Source organism: Mandrillus leucophaeus, unplaced genomic scaffold (assembly GCF_000951045.1).
Source record: "Mandrillus leucophaeus isolate KB7577 unplaced genomic scaffold, Mleu.le_1.0 Scaffold1616, whole genome shotgun sequence".
In the NCBI taxonomy this organism is placed as follows: domain Eukaryota; kingdom Metazoa; phylum Chordata; class Mammalia; order Primates; family Cercopithecidae; genus Mandrillus; species Mandrillus leucophaeus.
The window spans coordinates 12,300-32,804 of NW_012101606.1; the positions used below are offsets into that span (position 1 = coordinate 12,300).

General features: G+C 40.2%; 1 protein-coding gene across 1 annotated transcript in view; it reads right to left on the reverse strand.

Moving 5' to 3' along the window:
* Positions 1-551: 551 nt before the first annotated feature.
* Positions 552-20,505, reverse strand: part of SP100 (SP100 nuclear antigen) — a 127,220-nt gene continuing 107,266 nt past the window's right edge. The window contains exons 25-29 of the mRNA XM_011976033.1: positions 4,301-4,416; positions 2,688-2,808; positions 2,312-2,383; positions 1,652-1,795; positions 552-845 (exon numbers count right to left, since the gene is read on the reverse strand). Coding sequence (XP_011831423.1) covers positions 735-845; positions 1,652-1,795; positions 2,312-2,383; positions 2,688-2,808; positions 4,301-4,416 — 564 coding nt within the window. The 3' untranslated portion in view covers positions 552-734. The remainder of the gene's footprint in view (positions 846-1,651; positions 1,796-2,311; positions 2,384-2,687; positions 2,809-4,300; positions 4,417-20,505) is intronic.

Sequence of the window (20,505 nt, forward strand, 5' to 3'; positions counted from 1 at the left end):
CATTTGTTTGTGTCGTCTCTGATTTCTTTGAGCAGTGTTTTGTAATTCTTATTGTAGAGATCTTTCACCTCCCTGGTTAGCTGTATTCCTAGGTATTTTATTCTTTTTGTGGCAATTGTGAATGGGATTGCCTTCCTGATTTGGCTCTTGGCTTGGCTATTGTTGGTGTATAGGAATGCTAGTAATTTTTGTATACTCATTTTGTATTCTGAAACTTCTCTGAAGTTGTTTATCAGTGGAAGGAGCTTTTGGGCTGAGACTACGGGGTTTTCTAGATATGGAATCAATGTTGTCTGCAAACAGGAATAGTTTGACTTCCTCTTTGCCTATTTAGATACCCTTTACTTTTTTCTGCTTCTAGACTGCTCTGACTAGGACTTCCAATCCTTTGTTGAATAGGAGTGGTGAGAGAGGGAATCCTTGTCTTGTGCTTGTTTTCAAGGGGAATGCTTCTATCTTTTGCACATTTAGTATAACGTTGGCTGTGGATTTGTTGTAAATGGCTCTTATTATTTTGGGATATGTTCCTTCAATACCTAGCTTATTGAGAATTTTTAACATGAAGGAGTATTGAATTTTATTGAAAGCTGATAAAGACAGTTTTAAAATGTTAATGAAAAATTTTGGAGAATTGTGATGTGGAGTTTCCACAAGAGCAGTCAGAGATTAGTGGGACCACATGCACACTGTGTACCTAGCTGCCAGAGGATCTGAAGGGAAGAAATAAGAATGGGCTAAATGAACATTATAATGTTCTTGCTTGTTTCCTGAATTGCAAAAATGTTTCTGAAATTCTTCTCAAAGTTGTCCTCTACTTGAATTCCCAGTGTAATGAATTTATCTTCCTGAAAAAGCAAAGAAAAAAACATTAATAGCAACGATTATTCAATGAGCGGAGACACCCAGTGTTGCAGATAATCCAGGGCCTTGTTTTAGGTTATCCCAAATGTTAAATGAGAATTAATCTAGTTAAGAATTGCTTATGTTCCCTGACAATTTAATTATTTATCTTTATCTGGAAGGCAGAGAAGTCGAAATATTACTACACTGAAATCTAATTCCTGATCAAAAGCTTATGGTTTAATTTAAGTTTTAAAAATTCTACTTGTGTGATTTTTATGCACAGCATTTTTTTAGCAACGTTAATATAGTGCAGAAATGTTTAAGGCCATTTAATAATGTCTTCCTTTTCCCTTCACTCTCACCCCTTGACATAATCCTTGTTAATTTCTGAAATGGTGCCAGGAAATTCAGATGTAAAGAAATCCAATATTTTGACATTTGAGACCTTTGATTTGGTATATTCCTCTAGAGAAGAGAAACACTTTAAATGCCTTTAAAGTGCACTTCTATTTCTAGTAGAAACAAATGAGTCTGCAGCCTACTGTTCTCTATGGGTGAAAACAAACCATCTAGAAATGAGTCAACTCTGAGGTTATAGGACCATGTTTGCAAGGGCACCTTCCAGTTCGTTGTTATTTTCCCCACATGCACCACAGGGTTTTTAGGATACTTTCACGATTTGTACTTGTATGGGCTTGTCATATGATAAGGGTGATTGTAACATTTACCTGATATGAAAAGATGAGAGGGAAAGTGACTTTAAAGTGATGTAATTGAAAAAGAAAAGGAGGCAGGGAGAGCCACTCACCCTGTAAAATTCCTTGTGGTTATGAAAGATGAGACGCATGTCCTGCACAAACCCTTCTACTCGGGAGTATGCCTGCTCATTCAGGTTTCTCTTGACTTTGTTTAACCACATGGGCTTCTGTGGGCCCTGAGACCTCTCTTTGTTCTGTTGAGAAAAAGACCAAAGTGAGGCTATCAGCCTGGTGCCATAGACTCCCACCATTATGGAATAAAGGTTTGTGGGGTCCCCCAATCCATAGGTCAAAATCCTAACCCCCCTGTGAAGGTACTAGGAGGTGGGGCTTTTGGGAGGTCATGAGGTAAGAAGGGTGGAGCCCTCACAAATAGGATTAGGACTCTTATAAAAGAGACTCCGGAGAGTTCTCTCCTCTTTCTGCCACTTAAGAACACAGGGAGCAACCCTGTGTTGTCTCTGCAACCTAGAAGATAGCCCCTCTCCAGAACCCGACCCTGCTGACACCTTGATCTTGGACATGCAGCTTCCAGGACCGTGAGAAAAACATTTCTGCTGTTTAAGCCACCGAATCTATGATAAATTTTTATAGTAGCCTAAACTAAAAACTCATCAACAAGGCAAATAGAATGGCACCTTGTACCGTGGGATTCAGATCACAGATTTGACAAATGCCAGTATAAGCATTTTTTTTGGGCTGTTACTTACATAATATGGTTCTGAGGCAAAAAAGGGGCTTTTTGGATCAGAGTAGACCTTCAAGAGGAGGAATTCACATTTCTGCAAAAGACGGAGGACATTTCAAGTTAAATGCAGTTTAGAGAGAAAGAGCTCCTATGCATGCCCAAAGAGAACACACAACTCCCAAACCTGTGGACTCTTTGAAGCAAACATGGCATGGGGAGTTTCTTTGGACTGGGAATTTTCTTTGGAATATGAATTGTAGTGTTAGGTCACGGAGAAAAGCACACCATGGGCCAGGAGTTTGCTTTTGGGCTCCATTCCTTGAGCTTTTTGTAAGACTGTGCTTCTCCTGCCTAGGTGAACAGAAAGGAGGAGGCTTCAGGTTCACATTTTTACTCACCAACTGCTCCTCGGGCAGCATCTGCCTCATCAAGACTTCAGATTCCTGATGCCATGGTTGGCTTTCTGGGCATCTTTCCTGAATAGTCTTTATCCTGCAGAAGATGCAACTCCACGGGTTCCTGAGAGATGGGGCATAAAGTGAACAATGGCAGGTTCTGTGAATCAGCTGCCATTCTTACAGTTGTTCAAGTCCTGTGCTCAAGAATGCCTGGTGGTTTCCACCTTGTATCTAACTTCTCTCCTGGAGGCCTCTGCACTAGAGCCCCATTAGGACTCAATAGCCAAAGGCATGCCCTTCCACCAATAGCAATAGCAGGGGTGATCATCTATTGGGTGAAGTGCCCTGTGAGTGACGGAGTCTCATTCACCTCAAAACTTAGGGTTCCCATCTGAGCCACTGGGAACTTGATAATGAGCACTGTTTGCCACGGTTATTGGAAATGAGTACCTTAAGCACAAAGTGTTGGGCGTCTGTGAGTCAATCAGGTCATAGAAAAATCAGAAAACAAACTCTTGTTTCTCGACTTTGCTGAGTAAGCACAGAACACAGGCTATAGGCATCCTCTCCCTCGGCCCTGCCATATCTCACACCTAGAATCTGTGCTGCAGAAACTTCTTGAAAAGGAAATCTCTGGACACGGTGTCAGACATCTTCCATTTGCTCCTAGATTCATTCTCCAACCTTCTTTACTAGGCCATCTGTGCTAGGAGGCTGTTGATAATCAGGCAAGCACAATGAACCATCCTAGTGATGCCAGCATCTCCTTGGCCATGTAGTGCTTGCTCAAGGAGCCTGTTACAAAGTACTCCTCTGAGAGCACTTTGCAACTCTGGTGCAGGGATGGGGGCTATACATGGGCTCAACCGAAAAGCTGATTTTTCTTCTGCCTCTGCAGATTGCCCAACTGGTCAAAAGCAGAGGTTTATGCTGATCCGCTGAGATGACACTCTGGGAGCAGGTGGGTCACATTAGCCTTCTCCATTACGGAAGGGCAATGCTCTGCCCTCATAGAGTCAGACACATTCCAGGTAGAGATCATCCTCTCAGCCTTAACAATTCTGTCCACACACCACTCACAGAGCACCTTATCAGTCTCCATGGTATCCTGCATACCATCACCTCTGTCCAAAGGCACATGTTTTAGCAAAGGAAGTGAGCCAGGGACTCACAGTTGCAGAATTCACAGGTCTCGACATGTGACTTGTGACCCAGAGTCAGTTGGCTTGATAGACTGCTGCAGCACTGGCTTTACCAGCTGTGTGATGGTCCCACAGCAGGTGGCATATGCTTTAAACCAGCAGGCAGTGTATGATGGCATCGCCCCATCAGAGAGCATGGGTCTCGGAGCCAAGTAGGGGAGGCAGAGGTTGACACCTCTTTCTATTGCACTCAATAACCACTTAAAGAGTTTTTGCTTCCCATTAATCTGCTGCTGCCAGCACTGTTCAACAGCTCTGGATAATACTTGTGGATCCTGATACTAAGGAGCCTGCCCCTTATGCATCAAGAAACACATAACCAGGTACAGAAACTGCAGAGTACTCATGAGTGGCAGGAGGAGCTGTACCACAAGAAGGAAGGGCTCAGGGAAGGGGACACATCTTACTCACTTGTCAGCTTCCACGGGCGGGATGTGGCAGTGCTCATGAAAGGATCTTGGACAAGTGTCGCAGCAGAACAGCTGTCCCCATTTGTTGCACACTCCACATATGTTTGAGTTTTCCGGCTAGAAGGGGAGATGATGTAGACATCACTGGGATCAGTGGGACCCTAGAATTTGTGACCTTTTTATGTATCAAGGGCACACTTGTAAATTTCTCTCCACAAAATATTAAGGATCGCAGAGTGGAGATCTCAGAAGACATTTCGGCCTGCAGCAAAGTTCAGTAGATAGTGGCTGTGTGTCAGGCCAGAAAAGTTTTCTTTATGAAAGCAGAGATTCTGACATGATGACTAGTGACAAACATAGGATGCATTAGAGATGATTTGAGCAATTTATTAAACAGCTGGCAAAACCTGGCCCAGAAATAGAGTCTTTTCTAGCTGTCTACATTGTATCCTTTAAACTGACTTGTCAAAGGGTGATTTACTGAGAATTTAATACAATGGAGTAAACTTCCGAGATATCACTTCAACCCACACTCTTGCCATAGCAAGAATGAGTTGAAGAAAGGGCTTGGGGAGGAGTTCCTGGATGTCAGTTCTCTGCCTGGAGGGCTCTGGGCCTGCAGCAGTACCTCTGGGATGGAAAAACCATGGGCAAGATGATCAGGTGGGCACGAGGGAGTACAGGGCTTTTTGCTTTTTGCTCTGGGAACCTGGAGGAAGAGCCCCCATGACTTAGTCAACTTCGCATGTAAGGTGTTGTAATTTCTCTTCATCTACAAAGTCACTATACAAAGAAGAGACTAAAGTCACATATATGAAAAAAAATTCTAGGCTGCAAGATGTATCTTGCCCACGTATTCTCCTTCAATGGCAGAACTTGAGTGGCCTATTAGGAGTCACTTCTTGGGCACATCTCCACGCGGGGGTGGGGGGGTACCCGAGCTTCCCCTGGAGTGGGGCCTTGTAACTGTTTTTCGTTTTTGTTGTAATAGATGAGATTTATCAATGCTGACCACTATTTTTAGGCTGCTGGGTCAAGGTTTCTGATCCATCATCCTATCAAGTACACTGCAAGTGGGCCCCAGGAAAGAATAAATACCACAGGCAAATCCTATGTTTGAAGTTCCATTGTCTAGGAAGCCTGCAAACTTGGTGTATGTCTCTTTAATCTTTTCAGTAAGAATTTTTTTCTTTTGTTTAGAAGTGGTTCTTAACTTGCTCTACAGTAGAATCCCCTGGGAGGAGTAAAAAACATCTCTGGAGCCCCATTACCAGAGATTTTGATTCAGTTAGTCTGGGTTGGGGTATAGGCATCAGTACGTCTTAAATGTTGTCCAGATGGTTCTAATGTGCAGTCAATAGTTGAGAACTCTGGCCTCTAATGCAGTGGTCTCTGGACCAACAGCAGCAGCGCCTGGAACTTGTTAGAAATGTACAACCTGGGGCGCTGCCTCTCACTCACTGAATCAGAAGCTTAGGGGTAGGTCCCAGCCAGCTGTGGTCTACCAAGTCCTTCAGGTGGTTCTGATGGAGCCTACGCAATTGTGGCAATTGTGACTGAACTGCATTGCACTACAGTGACTCACAACTTTGCTTGTGCTAGAAAAACACAAAACACTAGAGGAGCTTTGGAAACACCAATTCTCAGGCAGCATCTCAGACCAATAACATTGGAATCTTTGTGGGTGGTGGGGGCGGGATCCCCAGGTGATTGCAATGTGCAGCCAAGGTTGAAAACCCACATTACAAAGTGGTTTCTCCTCAGTAAGGGCTGGGAGGTTTTAACTAGAGTCATTAATAGCCTACAAGTTTGCCTAGGAAAGTTTTTGAAAAGGGATGAGGACTTTCTTGCTGCAAGAGTTGCCTTTTCCTTTTCACAGAGGGCTTGGCTGTGGGCTGTAAGAAATGGCCTTATGGGTCTCCCTTAGTCATCAAACAAGTTATGCAGCCCCCAGAGATGAGAGCTGTTTGACTACTGAAGGTTCTCATCTCCAGCAGAGAAGCGGAAACAGTGTGGATCGATCTAGATCTTGCTAGGGAAGTGCATTGGCTAAGAAAACAGAGGGCATGGCAACCTCTTTTCTATCCCCTCTCAATTAGCGTCTTGTACCAGTCTAGCTGCATGGCATTTTCGTTTTGAGACAGGGTCTCACTCTGTCACCTAGGTTGGAGTGCAGTGGTGCGATCACAGCTCACAGCAGCCTCAACCTCCTGGACTCAAGTGATCCTCCCACCTCAGCCCCTGGAGTAGCGGGGACTACAGGTGTGTGCCACCATGCCTGGCTAATTTTTGGTATTTTTTTGTGGAGGTGGGGTTTTGCCGTGTTGCCCAGGCTGGTCTCAAACTCCTGGGTTCAAGTGATCCTTTTGCCTCAGCCTCCCAAAGTCCTAGGATTACAGGCATGAGTCACTGTGCCCAGCTTACATGGCATTCTTATAGTGAAACATGCTCCTTGCAGTTTTGCAGAAGGCTGATCCTGCCTAAAATGCTCATCTCATTGCAATGAAAGGAATCAAAATGTGACTTTGTTTAGACAGGGAAGTCACCCATGATTTTGTTACTGAAATACCAGGGGTTCAGTCTAGGTCCTGCTGCTTGCCACACAGAAAGCCAATCACTGAGACAATGAGTATTGCCAAGGAAGAAGGCTTTAATTGGGTACTGCAGCCAAGGAGATAAGAGATCAGTCTGAAATCTGTCTCCCTGACTCACTAAAGTTAGGGGTTTATATAGCAGAAATGTATCTACATGCAGGGAAGCAGGAATTAGGGAGTGGTAAGGAGGAGGAGTCGGTTAACAGGAAGCAGATAGTTGGTTAGGCAGTCATAAGGGGTGAGGAGTCTGGCATCTCATTGTCCAAATACAGTGATCTGGTGAGTTTCAGCCCCTTGATATTACGTGGGAGGTCTGATGGTTGGTTTCCTGAGAAAGAACTCAGATAAGACAAATGCAACTCTCTCAAGTTTCAAGACTGAGAGGGTCAATTTCTATGTTTATTCAAAATAAACTGTAAAAATCAGATTTACGGGACAATTGGGTTCATTTCAGTGCCCCTTTTCTGTTTATCAATTCCTCAGTCATGGGGAACCTGGTCATCAATCTTTCTGGCTGCTTTATGCTAATGAGGAGTGTTGTGGGTAGCTCCATACCATGGATGACCCACATAGCCACCCAGAAATCAAAAGTTAACTGAATACTATAGGTTTCTTCTGAAATATACTCTTTTTCTCTCCAGTCTCCCGCTTTCACTAAAGACAAATCACAGCAGGACCAACCTACCTGCCAAATAAGCTTCAGTCCCATATACTTGGCTTATTTACCCACACAAAGTGCAGCAAGAACCATTGTCCATATAGGCTATCTTAAACTGGCTTTGCTGGAACCTCTCACAAGGCCGTTTCAGTCAAAGCCCTGGGAAAATGACCAGTTCTTCCAACTGTGTTTTATTATAAAAGAAAACATATTCTTTTTTTTTTTTTTTTGAGATAAAGTCTTGCTCTGTCACCCAGGCTGGAGTGCAGTGGCGTAATCTCAGCTCACTGCAAACTCTACCTCCCAGGTTCAAGTGATCCTCCTGCCTCAGCCTCCCGAGTAGCTGGGACTACAGGCATGTACCACCATTCCTGGCTAATTTTTGTATTTTTAGTAGAGACGGGGTTTCACCATGTTGGCAGACTGGTCTCAAACTCCTGACCTCAAGTGATCTACCTGCCTTGGCCTCCCAAAGTGCTAGGATTACAAGCGTGAGCCAACGCGCCCAGCAGAAAACAGATTCTTATTAAACATATGCAAACACATTGCCATGAATTAATAATATTCACAATTAGCTTATGAATTCTGGAGAAATTAGGCATGGAGAGAAATATGCCTCAAATTTAGTTTTCAAGAGTAATGCTCTTCTCAATTGTTAAAGGCAGCAATGTTTCAAACAAAAAAAATCCATAAGAAATTATTTCTGGCCTCCGTTTGTTCAGTGTATGCAACTAACTCCTGCTCTGCTTCATATTAGGTTAGTAAACTTTATGAACATATCAGTTTTTCAATTAGTTTCTTGGACGTTTTCTCTCTCTAATCTAATAGAACAACCTCCAAAGTCATCAGAAACCTTCATTAAAGAGTCCTTTTCATGAACTCCCCCAAAGAAGCAAACCATGGACTGTAGCTGATTATAAGTTACTTTTTGAGAAGAATCAGTATAAAATAATAATTGTAGATGTCAAAAGTCTTAAGCAAGCCATAGTTAAAGACACAGTTGACGAGGAAATTTGATTATTTCTGTGACATATAACAATTCAACATAATAAGCATAATGATTACTGATGACATATATTAAAACATGAAAGAATTTTAGGAATCTCATACAATCCTGGAACATATATTAGCAACACATCTATATAAACATAAACCCAAAGAAGTTAAACACCACCTCAGATGTGACAATGCTTTCTGCATAATCCTAATGTAACAAATAAGCCAATAAGCCTAATATATCTCTCTTGAACTTCAGGGAAACTAAGATGCAAAAAAGTTAATTTGAGGTCAAAAAGACTGAATTTAGAACTTGAAATTTTTACTCTTGGAAAGTCTGTCAAATATCGAAGTTTTAAGACATTTGATATTACAAAATAGGATCCACAGGTCACTGTAAAGTAGTCATTGATTTAGCCAAGAAGATGAAACAAAACCTTTACCCTTTTAGAGAGAGTAGACTCAGTTTCCCAAACAATGAAACCTAATAAAGACAGCATGAAGCCAACTAAATGTCTCTCTTTCCTCCTGTTTTCACCCTTTAGTTATTCAAAAGGTAAATAAAAATCTTTCATTATCTCTCACATGAAAATTTTGTTCAAAAGAGAAAACCAAATTTCACCTTTGCATGGTGTATTATTAATATTAAAAGTCATTTTTAAAACCTTATAAACAATTTTAATTTTAATCAGTTTGATCCTAACATAAGATCTCCAGAAACATTTTACAATTTTCCATTAAAGATCAGATTAATGCTCCAAGAAAATGCTATTGTTCTGACACATGGTCCTAGACACCAGCCTCGTATCAGTGTGCTTTTGATATTAACATTTAATTTATAGAAAAACCTCGAATCTCACATGTCCACGTCTTCCATGACAGTCCTTTGGCCTAGACAGATTGAATAGTTTTAATTTCTGGCCCAGTGTCTCAGGAAAGCAGTTCATTTTGACTGTCATTTTCTCCTAGGTCTGAAGATGAGGCTTTGACTAGGGTAATGTTTAAGATACAGCAGAAGTAGGTGCCTGTTTTAGACCCAGAAGTCAAAGCGCTGTAACTTAACAGCACAAGGATTAGTTAAGAGGACATTTATGCTGCAGAAAGTCCTATCATTCTCTGTGACATGTCACAAACACTGTGATTTAGTATCCAGTAGTTATTACTGCCTATAGCACTTCAAACCATTGTATTAAAGTATTCAGGTTACTCCTTGCATGTATCTAATTGCTAGCATTCTGGTGACAGAACTGTGACCAAAAGCATAAAAAATGGGATAGGTCCTATTTTAAACTTATCAAAATAAGACAATTAACTTTTCTCTCCATCACTAAAAAATGGTAAATGTAAATATCAGTTTTGGAAATTTAGCATGAGGATAAATAATATCCTTTTATTTAGATACTATGCAACAAAACAGGGACAAAGTGAGATTAAGCACATACACAGTAATTTCTTTTTAGCTATTTTAAAAGAGCTTCAGGGCCGGACGTGGTGGCTCACGCCTGTAATCCCAGCACTTTGGAAGGCAGAGGCAGGTGGATCACATGAGGTTAGTTGTTCGATATCAGCCTGGCCAACATGATGAAACCTCGTCTCTACTAAAAATACAAAAATTAGCTGGGTGTGGTGGTGGGTGCCTATAATTCCAGCTACTCGGGTGGGTGAGGCAGGAGAATTGCTTGAACCCAGGAGGCAGAGGTTGCAGTAAGCCAAGATCGCGCCACTGCACTCCAGCCTGGGTGAAAGAGCGAGACTCCATCTCAAAAAAAAAAAAATAAATAAATAAAAGTAAAAATAAAAGAGCACTAGCATACATTTCCATGACTGGTAATATAGTACTGACAACTAATTAGGTAACTTTCTTATCAGTTACGGTACTGACAACTGATTAGGTAACATTCACCACTAGACTCTTCAAATCAGTGAAACACTTGTGGATATTTTGTTTTCAAGTACACACATGAAAGACTCAACAGTGATAGAAGGCTTGGGATCAAAACTCACTAGTCTCACATCTTCTTTTTTTATTACTGCTTAATCCAAGTGAATGTCACTTAATTTTAATAATGGTAAAGATAACTAAAGTAATTTGAGAGAAATCCCAATTAGTATAATTTCCTTAAGGATAGGCCAATATTTTGTGACATTAACACTTTGTATCTGTATCAGTTTTTCCTCATTAAAGGAAAAGATCTGAAACCAACTCAAATTATTGATTGAATTAAATTACCTTGGAAATAAACACCATTTAAACATTTCTGTTCTCACCTACTTTTCAAATAACAAAATAAAAAATGTGCTATTACTTTTCAGAACTTATATGTCTTTTATTTATTTATTTATTTTGCTAGGAACCTTAAAGCTCTTACAGCCCTCTAGATCATTAGAAGTAAGCAAAACTATCAAATTTTAAATGGTTGGTGTCCTCTACTAATTTTTGGAGGCTTGACAAAGGTAGATTGGGAAGTTTGGATAAATAGAGAAAATAATGAATTGTTGGAAATGCATAGGAAACAAAATGACTATTCATAGAACCAAATAAAAGCCTTCCATTAGAAACTAAAAAACATAAATTTTATATATGTATATATAAGTAAAATCCAAAGGAGAACAAACAGAAAATACATGAAAATTAGAAGCAAAAACAAATAAACAGGAAACCAACCTCCAATTTTTCTTCTACTCAGTTTACCTTGGAGGCTATAGTGTTACTCAGAGCCTAAAAACATATGATGAATATTTTGTTCCTGATACACAATTAAATGTCCTTAGGTCCACCACATGTACTATATGTTTTGTACAATTGAGAAACTCACTTTAGGTATGTAACTAGCAAGTACTTTAGTGCTAGTACCATCTATGCAGAATAGCCGGTAGAATGTGAAGCAATGCAAGCATGTATGTGATATTTGGCTCCACACTACATCTGGCTTCATGCTTAATTATATTGAAAAAAGAACTGCCAAACTGCGAATGTATTTCTTTTTTTAAAAATTTATTTATTTTTCTTTTTTCTTTTTTTAATATACTTTAAGTTCTAGGGTACATGTGCACAACGTGCACATTTGTTACATAGGTATACATGTGCCATGTTGGTTTGCTGCACTCATCAACTCGTCATTTATGTTAGGTATTTCTCCTAACGCTATCCCTTCCCCAGTCTCCCACCCCCCTACAGGCCCTGGTGTGTGATGTTCCCTGCCCTGTGTCCATGTGTTCTCACAGTCCATGTGTTCAACTCCCACCTATGAGTGAGAAGATGCGGTGTTTGGTTTTCTGTCCTTGTGATAGTTTGTTTAGAATGATGGTTTTCAGCTTCATCTGTGTCCCTGCAAAGGACATGAACTCATCCTTTTTTATGGCTGCATAGTATTCCCTGGTGTATACGTGCCACATTTTCTTAATCCAGTCTATCACTGATGGACATTTGGGTTGGTTCCAAGTCTTTGCTATTGTGAATAGTGCCACAATAAACATATGTGGGCATGTGTCTTTATAGTAGCATGATTTATAATCCGTTGGGTGTATACCCAGTAATGGTATGGCTGGGTCAAATGGTATTTCTAGTTCTAGATCCTTGAGGAATTGCCACACTGTCTTCCACAATGGTTGAACTAATTTACACTCCTGCCAACAGTGTAAAAGGGTTCCTATTTCTCCGCATCCTCTCCAACATCTGTTGTTTCCTGACTTTTTAATGATCGCCATTCTAACTGGTGTGAGATGGTATCTCATTGTGGTTTTCATTTGCATTTTTCTGATGACCAATGGTGATGAGCATTTTTTCATGTTTGTTGCCTGCATAAATGTCTTCTTTTGAGAAGTGTCTGTTCATATCCTTTGCCCACTTTTTGATGGGCTTGTTTTTTTCTTGTAAATTTGCTTAAGTTCTTTGTGGATTCTTGATATTAACCCTTTGTCAGATGGGTAGATTGCAAAGATTTTCTTCATTATGTAGGTTGCGTGTTCACTCTGATGATAGGTTCTTTTACTCTGCAGAAGCTCTTTAGTTTAATTAGATCCCATTTGTCTATTTCGGCTTTTGTTGCAATTGCTTTTGGTGTTTTAGTCATGAAGTCTTTGCCCACGCCTATGCACTGAATGGTATTGCCTAGGTTTTCTTCTAGGGTTTTTATGGTGTTAGGTCTAATATTTAAGTCTCTAATCCATCTTGAATTAATTTTTGTATAAGGAGTAAGGAAGGGATCCAGTTTCAGCTTTCTACATATGGTTAGCCAGTTTTCCCAGCACCATTTATTAAATAGGGAATCCTTTCCCCTATTTCTTGTTTTTGTCAGGTTTGTCAAAGATCAGATAGTTGTAGATATGTGATGTTATTTCTGAGGCCTCTGTTCTGTTCCATTGGTCTAGATGTCTGTTTTTGGTACCAGTACCATGCTGATTTGGTTACTGTAGTCTTGTAGTATAGTTTGAAGTCAGGTAGCGTGATGCCTCTAGCTTTGTTCTTTTTGCTTAGGATTGTCGTGGCTATGTGGGCTCTTTTCTGGTTCCATATGAACTTTAAAGTAGTTTTTTCCAATTCTGTGAAGAAAGTCATTGGTAGCTTGATGTGGATAGCATTGAGTCTCTAAATTACCTTGGGCAGTATGGGCATTTTTGCGATATTGATTCTTCCTATCCATGAGCATGGAATGTTCTTCCTTTTGTTTGTGTCCTCTTTTATTTTGTTGAGCAGTGGTTTGTAGTTCTCCTTGAAGAGGTCCTTTACATCCCTTGCAAGTTGGAATCCTAGTTATTTTATTCTTTTTGTAGTAATTGCGAATGGGAGTTCACTCATGATTTGTCTCTCTGTTTCTCTGTTATTGGTGTATAGGAATGCTTGTGATTTTTGCACATTGATTTTATATCCTGAGACTTTGCTGAAGTTGCTCATCAACTTAAGGAGATTTTGGGCTGAGACAATGGGATTTTCTAAATATACAATCATGTCATCTCCAAACAGAGACAATTTGACTTCCTCTTTTCCTAAATGAATGCCCTTTATTTCTTTCCCTTGCATGATTGCCCTGGCCAGAACTTCCAACACTATGTTGAAGAGGAGTGGTGACAGAGGGCATCCTTGTCTTGTGCCAGTTTTCAAAGGGAATGCTTCCAGTTTTTGACCATTCAGCATGATATTGGCTGTGGGTTTGTCATAAACAGCTCTTATTATTTTTGAGATATGTTCCATCAATACCTAGTTTATTGAGAGTTTTTGGCATGAAAGGCTGTTGAATATTGTCAAAGGCCTTTTCTGCATGTATTGAGGTAATCATGTGTTTTTTGCCTTTGGTTCTGTTTATGTGATGGATTACGTTTATTGATTTGTGTATGTTGAACCAGCCTTGAATCCCAGGGATGAAGCTGACTTGATCTTGGTAGATATGCTTTTTGATGTGTTGCTGGATTCGGTTTGCCAGTATTTTACTGAAGATTTCGCATCGATGTTCATCAGGGATATTGGCCTAAAATTCTCTTTTTTTTGGTTGTGTCTCTACCAGGCTTTGGTATAAGAATGATGGTAGCCTCATAAAATGAGTTAGGCAGGATTCCCTCTTTTTCTATTGATTGAAATAGTTTCAGAAAGAATAGTACCAGGTCCTCTTTGTACCTCTGGTAGAATTCAGATGTGAATCCATCTGGTTCTGGATTTTTTTGATTGGCAGGCTATTAATTATTGCCTCAATTTCAGAACCTGTTATTGGTCTATTCAGAGATTCAATTTTTTCCTGGTTTGGAGGGTGTATGTGTACAGGAATTTATCCATTTCTTCTAGATTTTCTAGTTTATTTGCATAGAGGCATTTATAGTATTCTCTGATGGTAGTTTGTATTTCTGTGGGGTTGGTGGTGATATCCCCTTTATCATTTTTTATTGCATCTGTTTGATTCTTCTCTCTTTTCTTCTTTACTAGTCTTGCTAGTGGTCTATCTAATTTGTTGATCTTTTCAAAAAACAAGCTCCAGGATTCATTGCTTTTTTGATGTTTTTTTTTTTGTGTGTGTGTCTCTATCTCCTTCAGTTCTGCTCTGATCTTAGTTATTTCTTGCTTTCTGCTAGCTTTTTAATTTCTTTGCTCGTGCTTCTCTAGTTCTTTTAATTGTGATGTTAGGGTGTTGATTTTAGATCTTTCCTCCTTTCTCTTATGAGCATTTAGGTCTACAAATTTCCCTCTACACACTGCTTTAAATGTGTCCCAGAGATTCTGGTACGTTGTATCTTTGTTCTCATTGGTTTCAAAGAATATCTTTATTTCTGCCTTCATTTCATTATTTACCCAGTAGTCATTCAAGAGCAGGTGGTTCAGTTTCCATGTAGTTGTGCAGTTTTGAGTAGTTTATTAATACTGAGTTCTAATTTAATTGCACTGTGGTCTGAGAGACAGTTTGTTGCGAGTTCTGTTCTTTTACATTTGCTGAGGAGGGTTTTACTACAAATTATGTGGTCATTTTTAGAGTAAGTGCGATGTGGTGCTGAGAAGAATGCATATTCTGTTGATTTGGGGTGTAGAGTTCTGTAGATGTCTATTAGGTTCACTTGGTGCAGAGCTGAGTTCAATTCCTGGATATCCTTGTTAACCTTCTGTCTTGTTGATTTGTCTAATATTGACAGTGTGGTGTTAAAGTCTCCCATTATTATTGTGTGGGAGTCTCAGTCTCTTTGTATGTCTCTAAGGACTTGCTTTATGAATCTGGGTCCTCCTGTATTGTGTGCATATATTTAGGATAGCTAGCTCTTCTTGTTGAATTGATCCCTTTACCATTAGGTAGTGGCCTTCTTTGTCTCTTTTGGTCTTTGTTGGTTTAAAGCCTGTTTTATCAGAGACTAAGATTGCAACCCCTGCTTTTTTTTTTTTTTTTGCTTTCCACTTGCTTGGTAGATCTTCCTCTATCCCTTTACTTTGAGCCTATGTGTTTTTTGCATGTGAGATGGGTCTCCTGAATACAGCACACTGATGGGTCTTGACTCTTTATCCAATTTGCCAGTCTGTGTCTTTTAATTGGGACGTTTAGCCCATTCACATTTAAGGTTAATATTGTTATGTTTGAATTTGATGTTATCATTATGATGTTAGCTGGTTATTTTGCCTGGTAATTGATGCAGTTTCTTCATAGCATCGATGGACTTTACCATTGGCATGTTTTTGCAGTAGCTGGTACCAGTTGTTCCTTTCCATGTTTAGTGCTTCCTTCAGGAGCTCCTGTAAGGCAGGCCTGGTGGTGACAAAACCTCTAAGCATTTGCTTGCCTGTAAAGGATTTTATTTCTCCTTCCCTTTGAAGCTTAGTTTGGCTAGATATGAGATTCTGGGTTTAAAATTCTTTTCTTTAAGAATGTTGAATATTGGCCCCCACTGTCTTCTGGCTTGTAGGATTTCTGCTGTGAGATCTGCTGTTTGTCTCATGGGCTTCCCTTTGTGGGTAACCCGACCTTTCTCTCTGACTGCCCTTAACATTTTTTTCCTTCATTTGAACCTTGGTCAATCCAACAATTATGTGTCTTGTGGTTGCTCTTCTCGATGAGTATTTTTGTGGTGTTCTCTGTATTTCCTGAATTCGAATGTTGGCCTTTCTTGCTAGGTTAGGGAAGTTCTCCTGGATAATATCCTGAAGAGTGTTTTCTAACTTGATTCCATTCTCCCCATCACTTTCAGGTACACTAATCAAATGTAGGTTTGGTCTTTTCACATAGTCCCATATTTCTTGGAGGCTTTGTTCATTTCTTTTCATTATTTTTTCTTTAATCTTGTCTTCTTGCTTTATTTCATTAATTTGATCTTCAATCACTGATATCCCTTCTTCCACTTGATTGAATCAGCTATTGAAGGTTGTGCATGCATCACGAAGTTCTCATGCCATGGTTTACAGCTCCATCAGGTCATTTAATGTCTTCTCTACACTGTTTATTCAATTTATTCTAGTTAGCCATTCATCTAACTTTTTTTCAAAGTTTTTAGCTTCCTTGCATTGGGTTAGAACATGCTCCTTTAGCTTGGAGAAGTTTGTTATTACTGACCTTCTGAAGCCTACTTCTGTCAACTCATCAAACTCATTCTCCTTCCAGTTTTGTTTCCTTGCTGGCAAGGAGCTGCAATCCTTTGGAGGAGAAGAGGCACTCTATTTTTTGGAATTTTCAGCTTTTCTGCTCTGGTTTCTCCCCATCTTTGTGGTTTTATCTACCTTTGGTCTTTGATGTTGGTGACCTACAGATGGGGTTTTGGTGTGGATGCCCTTTTTGTTGTCGGTGCTATTTTTTTTTTCCGTTTGTTAGTTTTCCTTCTAATAATCAGACCCCTCAGATGCAGGTCTGTTGGAGTTTGCTGGAGGTCCACTCCAGATGCTGTTTGCCTGGGTATCACCAGCAGAGGCTACAGAACAGCAAATATTGCTGCCTGATCCTTCCTCTGGAAGATTCATCCCAGAAGGGCACCCGCCTGTTTGAGGTGTCTGTGAGCCCCTACTGGGAGGTGTTTCCCAGTCAGGCTACACAGTGATCAGGGACCTGCTTGAGGATGCTCCATTCTCAGAGCTTGAATGTCTTGCTGAGGGAACCACTGCTGTCTTCAGGGTTGTCAGACAGGGATGTTTAAGTCTGCAGAAGCTGTCTGCTGCCTTTTGTTCTACTATGCCCTGCTCCCAGAGGTGGAATCTATAGAGGCAGTAGGCCTTGCTGAGCTGCGGTGGGCTCTGCCAAGTTCATGCTTCCATGCCTTTATTTACATTGTGAGCTGCTCAAGCCTCAGCAACAGTGGACGCCCCTCCCCCCTCCAATCGGCAGCATTGCAGGTTGATCTCAGACTGCTGCACAAGCACTGAGCAAGGCTCTGTGGGCATGGGTCCTGCCAAGTCAGGCATGGGAGTGTATCTCCTGGTCTGCCAGTTGCTAAGATTTTGGGAAAAACACTGTATTTGGTCAGGAGTGTGCCATTTCTCCAGTATACCGTTAACCAGACTGATAGTCTGTCACGGCTTCCCTTGGCTAGGAAAGGGAAATCCTCCAACCCCTTGTGCTTCCTGGGTGAGGTGACACCCCACCCTGCTTCAGCTCACCCTCTGTGGTCTGCACCCAGTGTCCAACCAGTCCCAATAAGATGAACCAGGTACCTCAGTTAGAAATGCAGGAATTACCTATCTTCTGCTTCAGGCTTGCTGGGAGCTTCAGACTGGAGCTGTTCCTATTTGGCCATCTTGGAGTGCCAATGTATTTCTTCACAACACTTCTTAATTTACTAATTCACCTTCATCAAGACTAAGAGCTTTAACTATGAGCAATGTTAATTAGTCAAGTTTCTCCAATTTTCTATCAGGTTTTAAATAATATTTTATTACGTAAACTTTTTCAACTTACTGTTTTTTTCTGTATGATCATGAAGACAGACACACAGAGAAATGGAAAAAAACTACCTATGGCTTACACAGACCATCTATGATGTGCTTGAACTGTCTGTTTTGTCCTAAATTTTCTTTTTCTTTCTTTTAAAAAAATAACAAGTCATTTTACTTTAAGACAAAAATTTACCATACAAGATCCTTTCTCATACAAAATTATTATCTTTTCTTTGTAACCTTCCTTACCCAAATTACATCTTGATATCCATAACTCTCTTTACATCTCTCTTCTCTACTTACTGGTTCCTTTTTACCTTGTTTCATAAATAACCTTTTCAAGCCCATAATTTGAAGTAACCTTCAGATAACCTCTGAATTAGACAAAATTATTCTTTTTCTCAATAAAAACACATCTTCTTTGGCACATTTCATATACAGAATTACATATTAACTAGAATTCTTATCCTTGGTAATGTTAAATTTTAGTGAAAACCTAGAAGGCAAGAAATCCTGAGTTGCCTATCAGATACTAGCATTTTATAGATGAGAAACATTCCACGATTTTTAGAAATATGTTTCCCCATATCATAACCTTTTCTTAATTGGAAATTACCAGACATCCAATGAGCATCCAAAATGACTTTAAGATTTTAAATTACACAAAAACTTTATCTATAGCACTTACCCATTTATATTTTATTTATTTTTAGTAGTTTCTGAGATTATTTATGCATAATTTCCTTGTTAACCATTTTATAACCTGTGAATATCAAATGTTCACCTAAGTAAGAACTTTAACTACATGGGTATTTTCACCAATAACTCAGAAGATTCAATTGTTTTCATTAAATCAACAACATTAAATTAGTCTTGCTTATTAAAAGAAAGATCATTTTGTTTTGGCTGGGTTTATACTTTTTTTTTTTTTTGAGATGGAATCTCACTCTTGTTGCCCAGGCTGAAGTGTAATGGTGCGATCTTTGCTAACTGCAACCTCTGCCCCCCAGGTTCAAGTGATTCTCCTGCCCCAGCCTCCTGAGTTGCTGGGATTATAGGCACCTGCCACCATGCCCAGCTAATTTTCTTTTTTGGTATTTTTAGTAGAGACAGGGTTTCACCACGTTGGTCAGGCTGGTCTCAAAATCCTGACCTCAGGTGATCCACACGCCTCGGCCTGTCAAAGTGCTGGGATTACAGGCATGAGTGACCACACCCGCTGGTTTATAGTTTTATAACCTTCTGTGCCAAACTCTGTCACCTCAAAATATCTAGCAGAGACAAACATAAAACCCAGACAGAAATATATGCTGACAATTCTGAAGACATTTCTATTTTTATTTTACCAATAATTATTTTTTGAGGTGGAGTCTCACTCATGTCACTCAGGCTACATTGCAATGGCATGATCTCAGCTCACTGCAACCTTCACCTCCCAGATTCAAGTGATTCTCCTGACTCAGCCTCCCAAGTAGCTGGGATTACAGGCACCTGCCACCATGCGTAGCTGATTTTTAAATTTTTAATAGAGACAAGTTTTCTCTATGTTGGCCAGGCTGGTCTCAAACTTCTGACCTCAGGTGATCCACCTGCCTTGGCCTCCCAAAGTGCTGGGATAACAGGTGTGAGCAATCACATCTGGCCTATTTTACCAATAATTGTAAAGCCAGATGGTTTATTAAAGATTTTCTTAAGTCATATGAACTTGAAAAAAACTTTGAACTTAATTAATGAATACTCTTTTGTATTTATTTATTTATTTATTTATTTATTTATTTATTTATTTATTTTATAGAGATTGAGTTTCACCATGTTGCCCAGGCTGGTCTCGAATGTCTAAACTCAAGTGATCTACCCACCTTGGCCTTCCAAAGTGCTGGGATTATAGGTGTGAGTCACCATGCCTGGCCAGCACTTTTTTTCAATAAGCCAATTTGCTGGCATAACATATAACATAACAAAGGTACATATACATAAACACATCTAAACATGTATACACACAAATATCTAGTTGCTTTTACTTGAGAATTATAGCCGTGAGATAGCAATACAAACTCACCAGTCTACAAGCATGTTCACATGGCTAAACTTTGCCCTGATAGGTTATCCAGTGAAAGCTGTGAACCAAAATTTTGGGTGAAGCAGTTTTCATGGCAGTTTGATTTTTAAAGTCCAAATCTCCCCAGACTCCAAAGAAACACTGGGGCCAGCATTTTGGGAGGCTGAGGCAGGTGGATCATTTGAAGTTAGGAGTTTGAGACCAGCTTGGGCAACATGATGAAACTCTGTCTCTGCTAAAAATACAAAAATTAGCTGGGCATGGTGGCGGGTGCCTGTAATCCCAGCTACTTGGGAGGCTGAGGCAGGAGACTCCCTTGAACCCAGGAGGTGGAGGTTGCAGTGAGCCGAAATGGCACCACTGCTCTCCAACCTGGGCAACAGGGTGAGACTGTCTCAAAAAAATAAAGTAAAAAAAATTTTTTTTAAAAAGTAGAACACTGGGGCTGGGTGCCAGTGGCTCATGCCTGTAATCCCAGCACTTTGGGAGGCTGAGGTGGGCAGATCACGAGGTCAAGAGATCAAGACCATCCTGGCTAACATGGTGAAACTCCATCTCTACTAAAAAAAAAAAA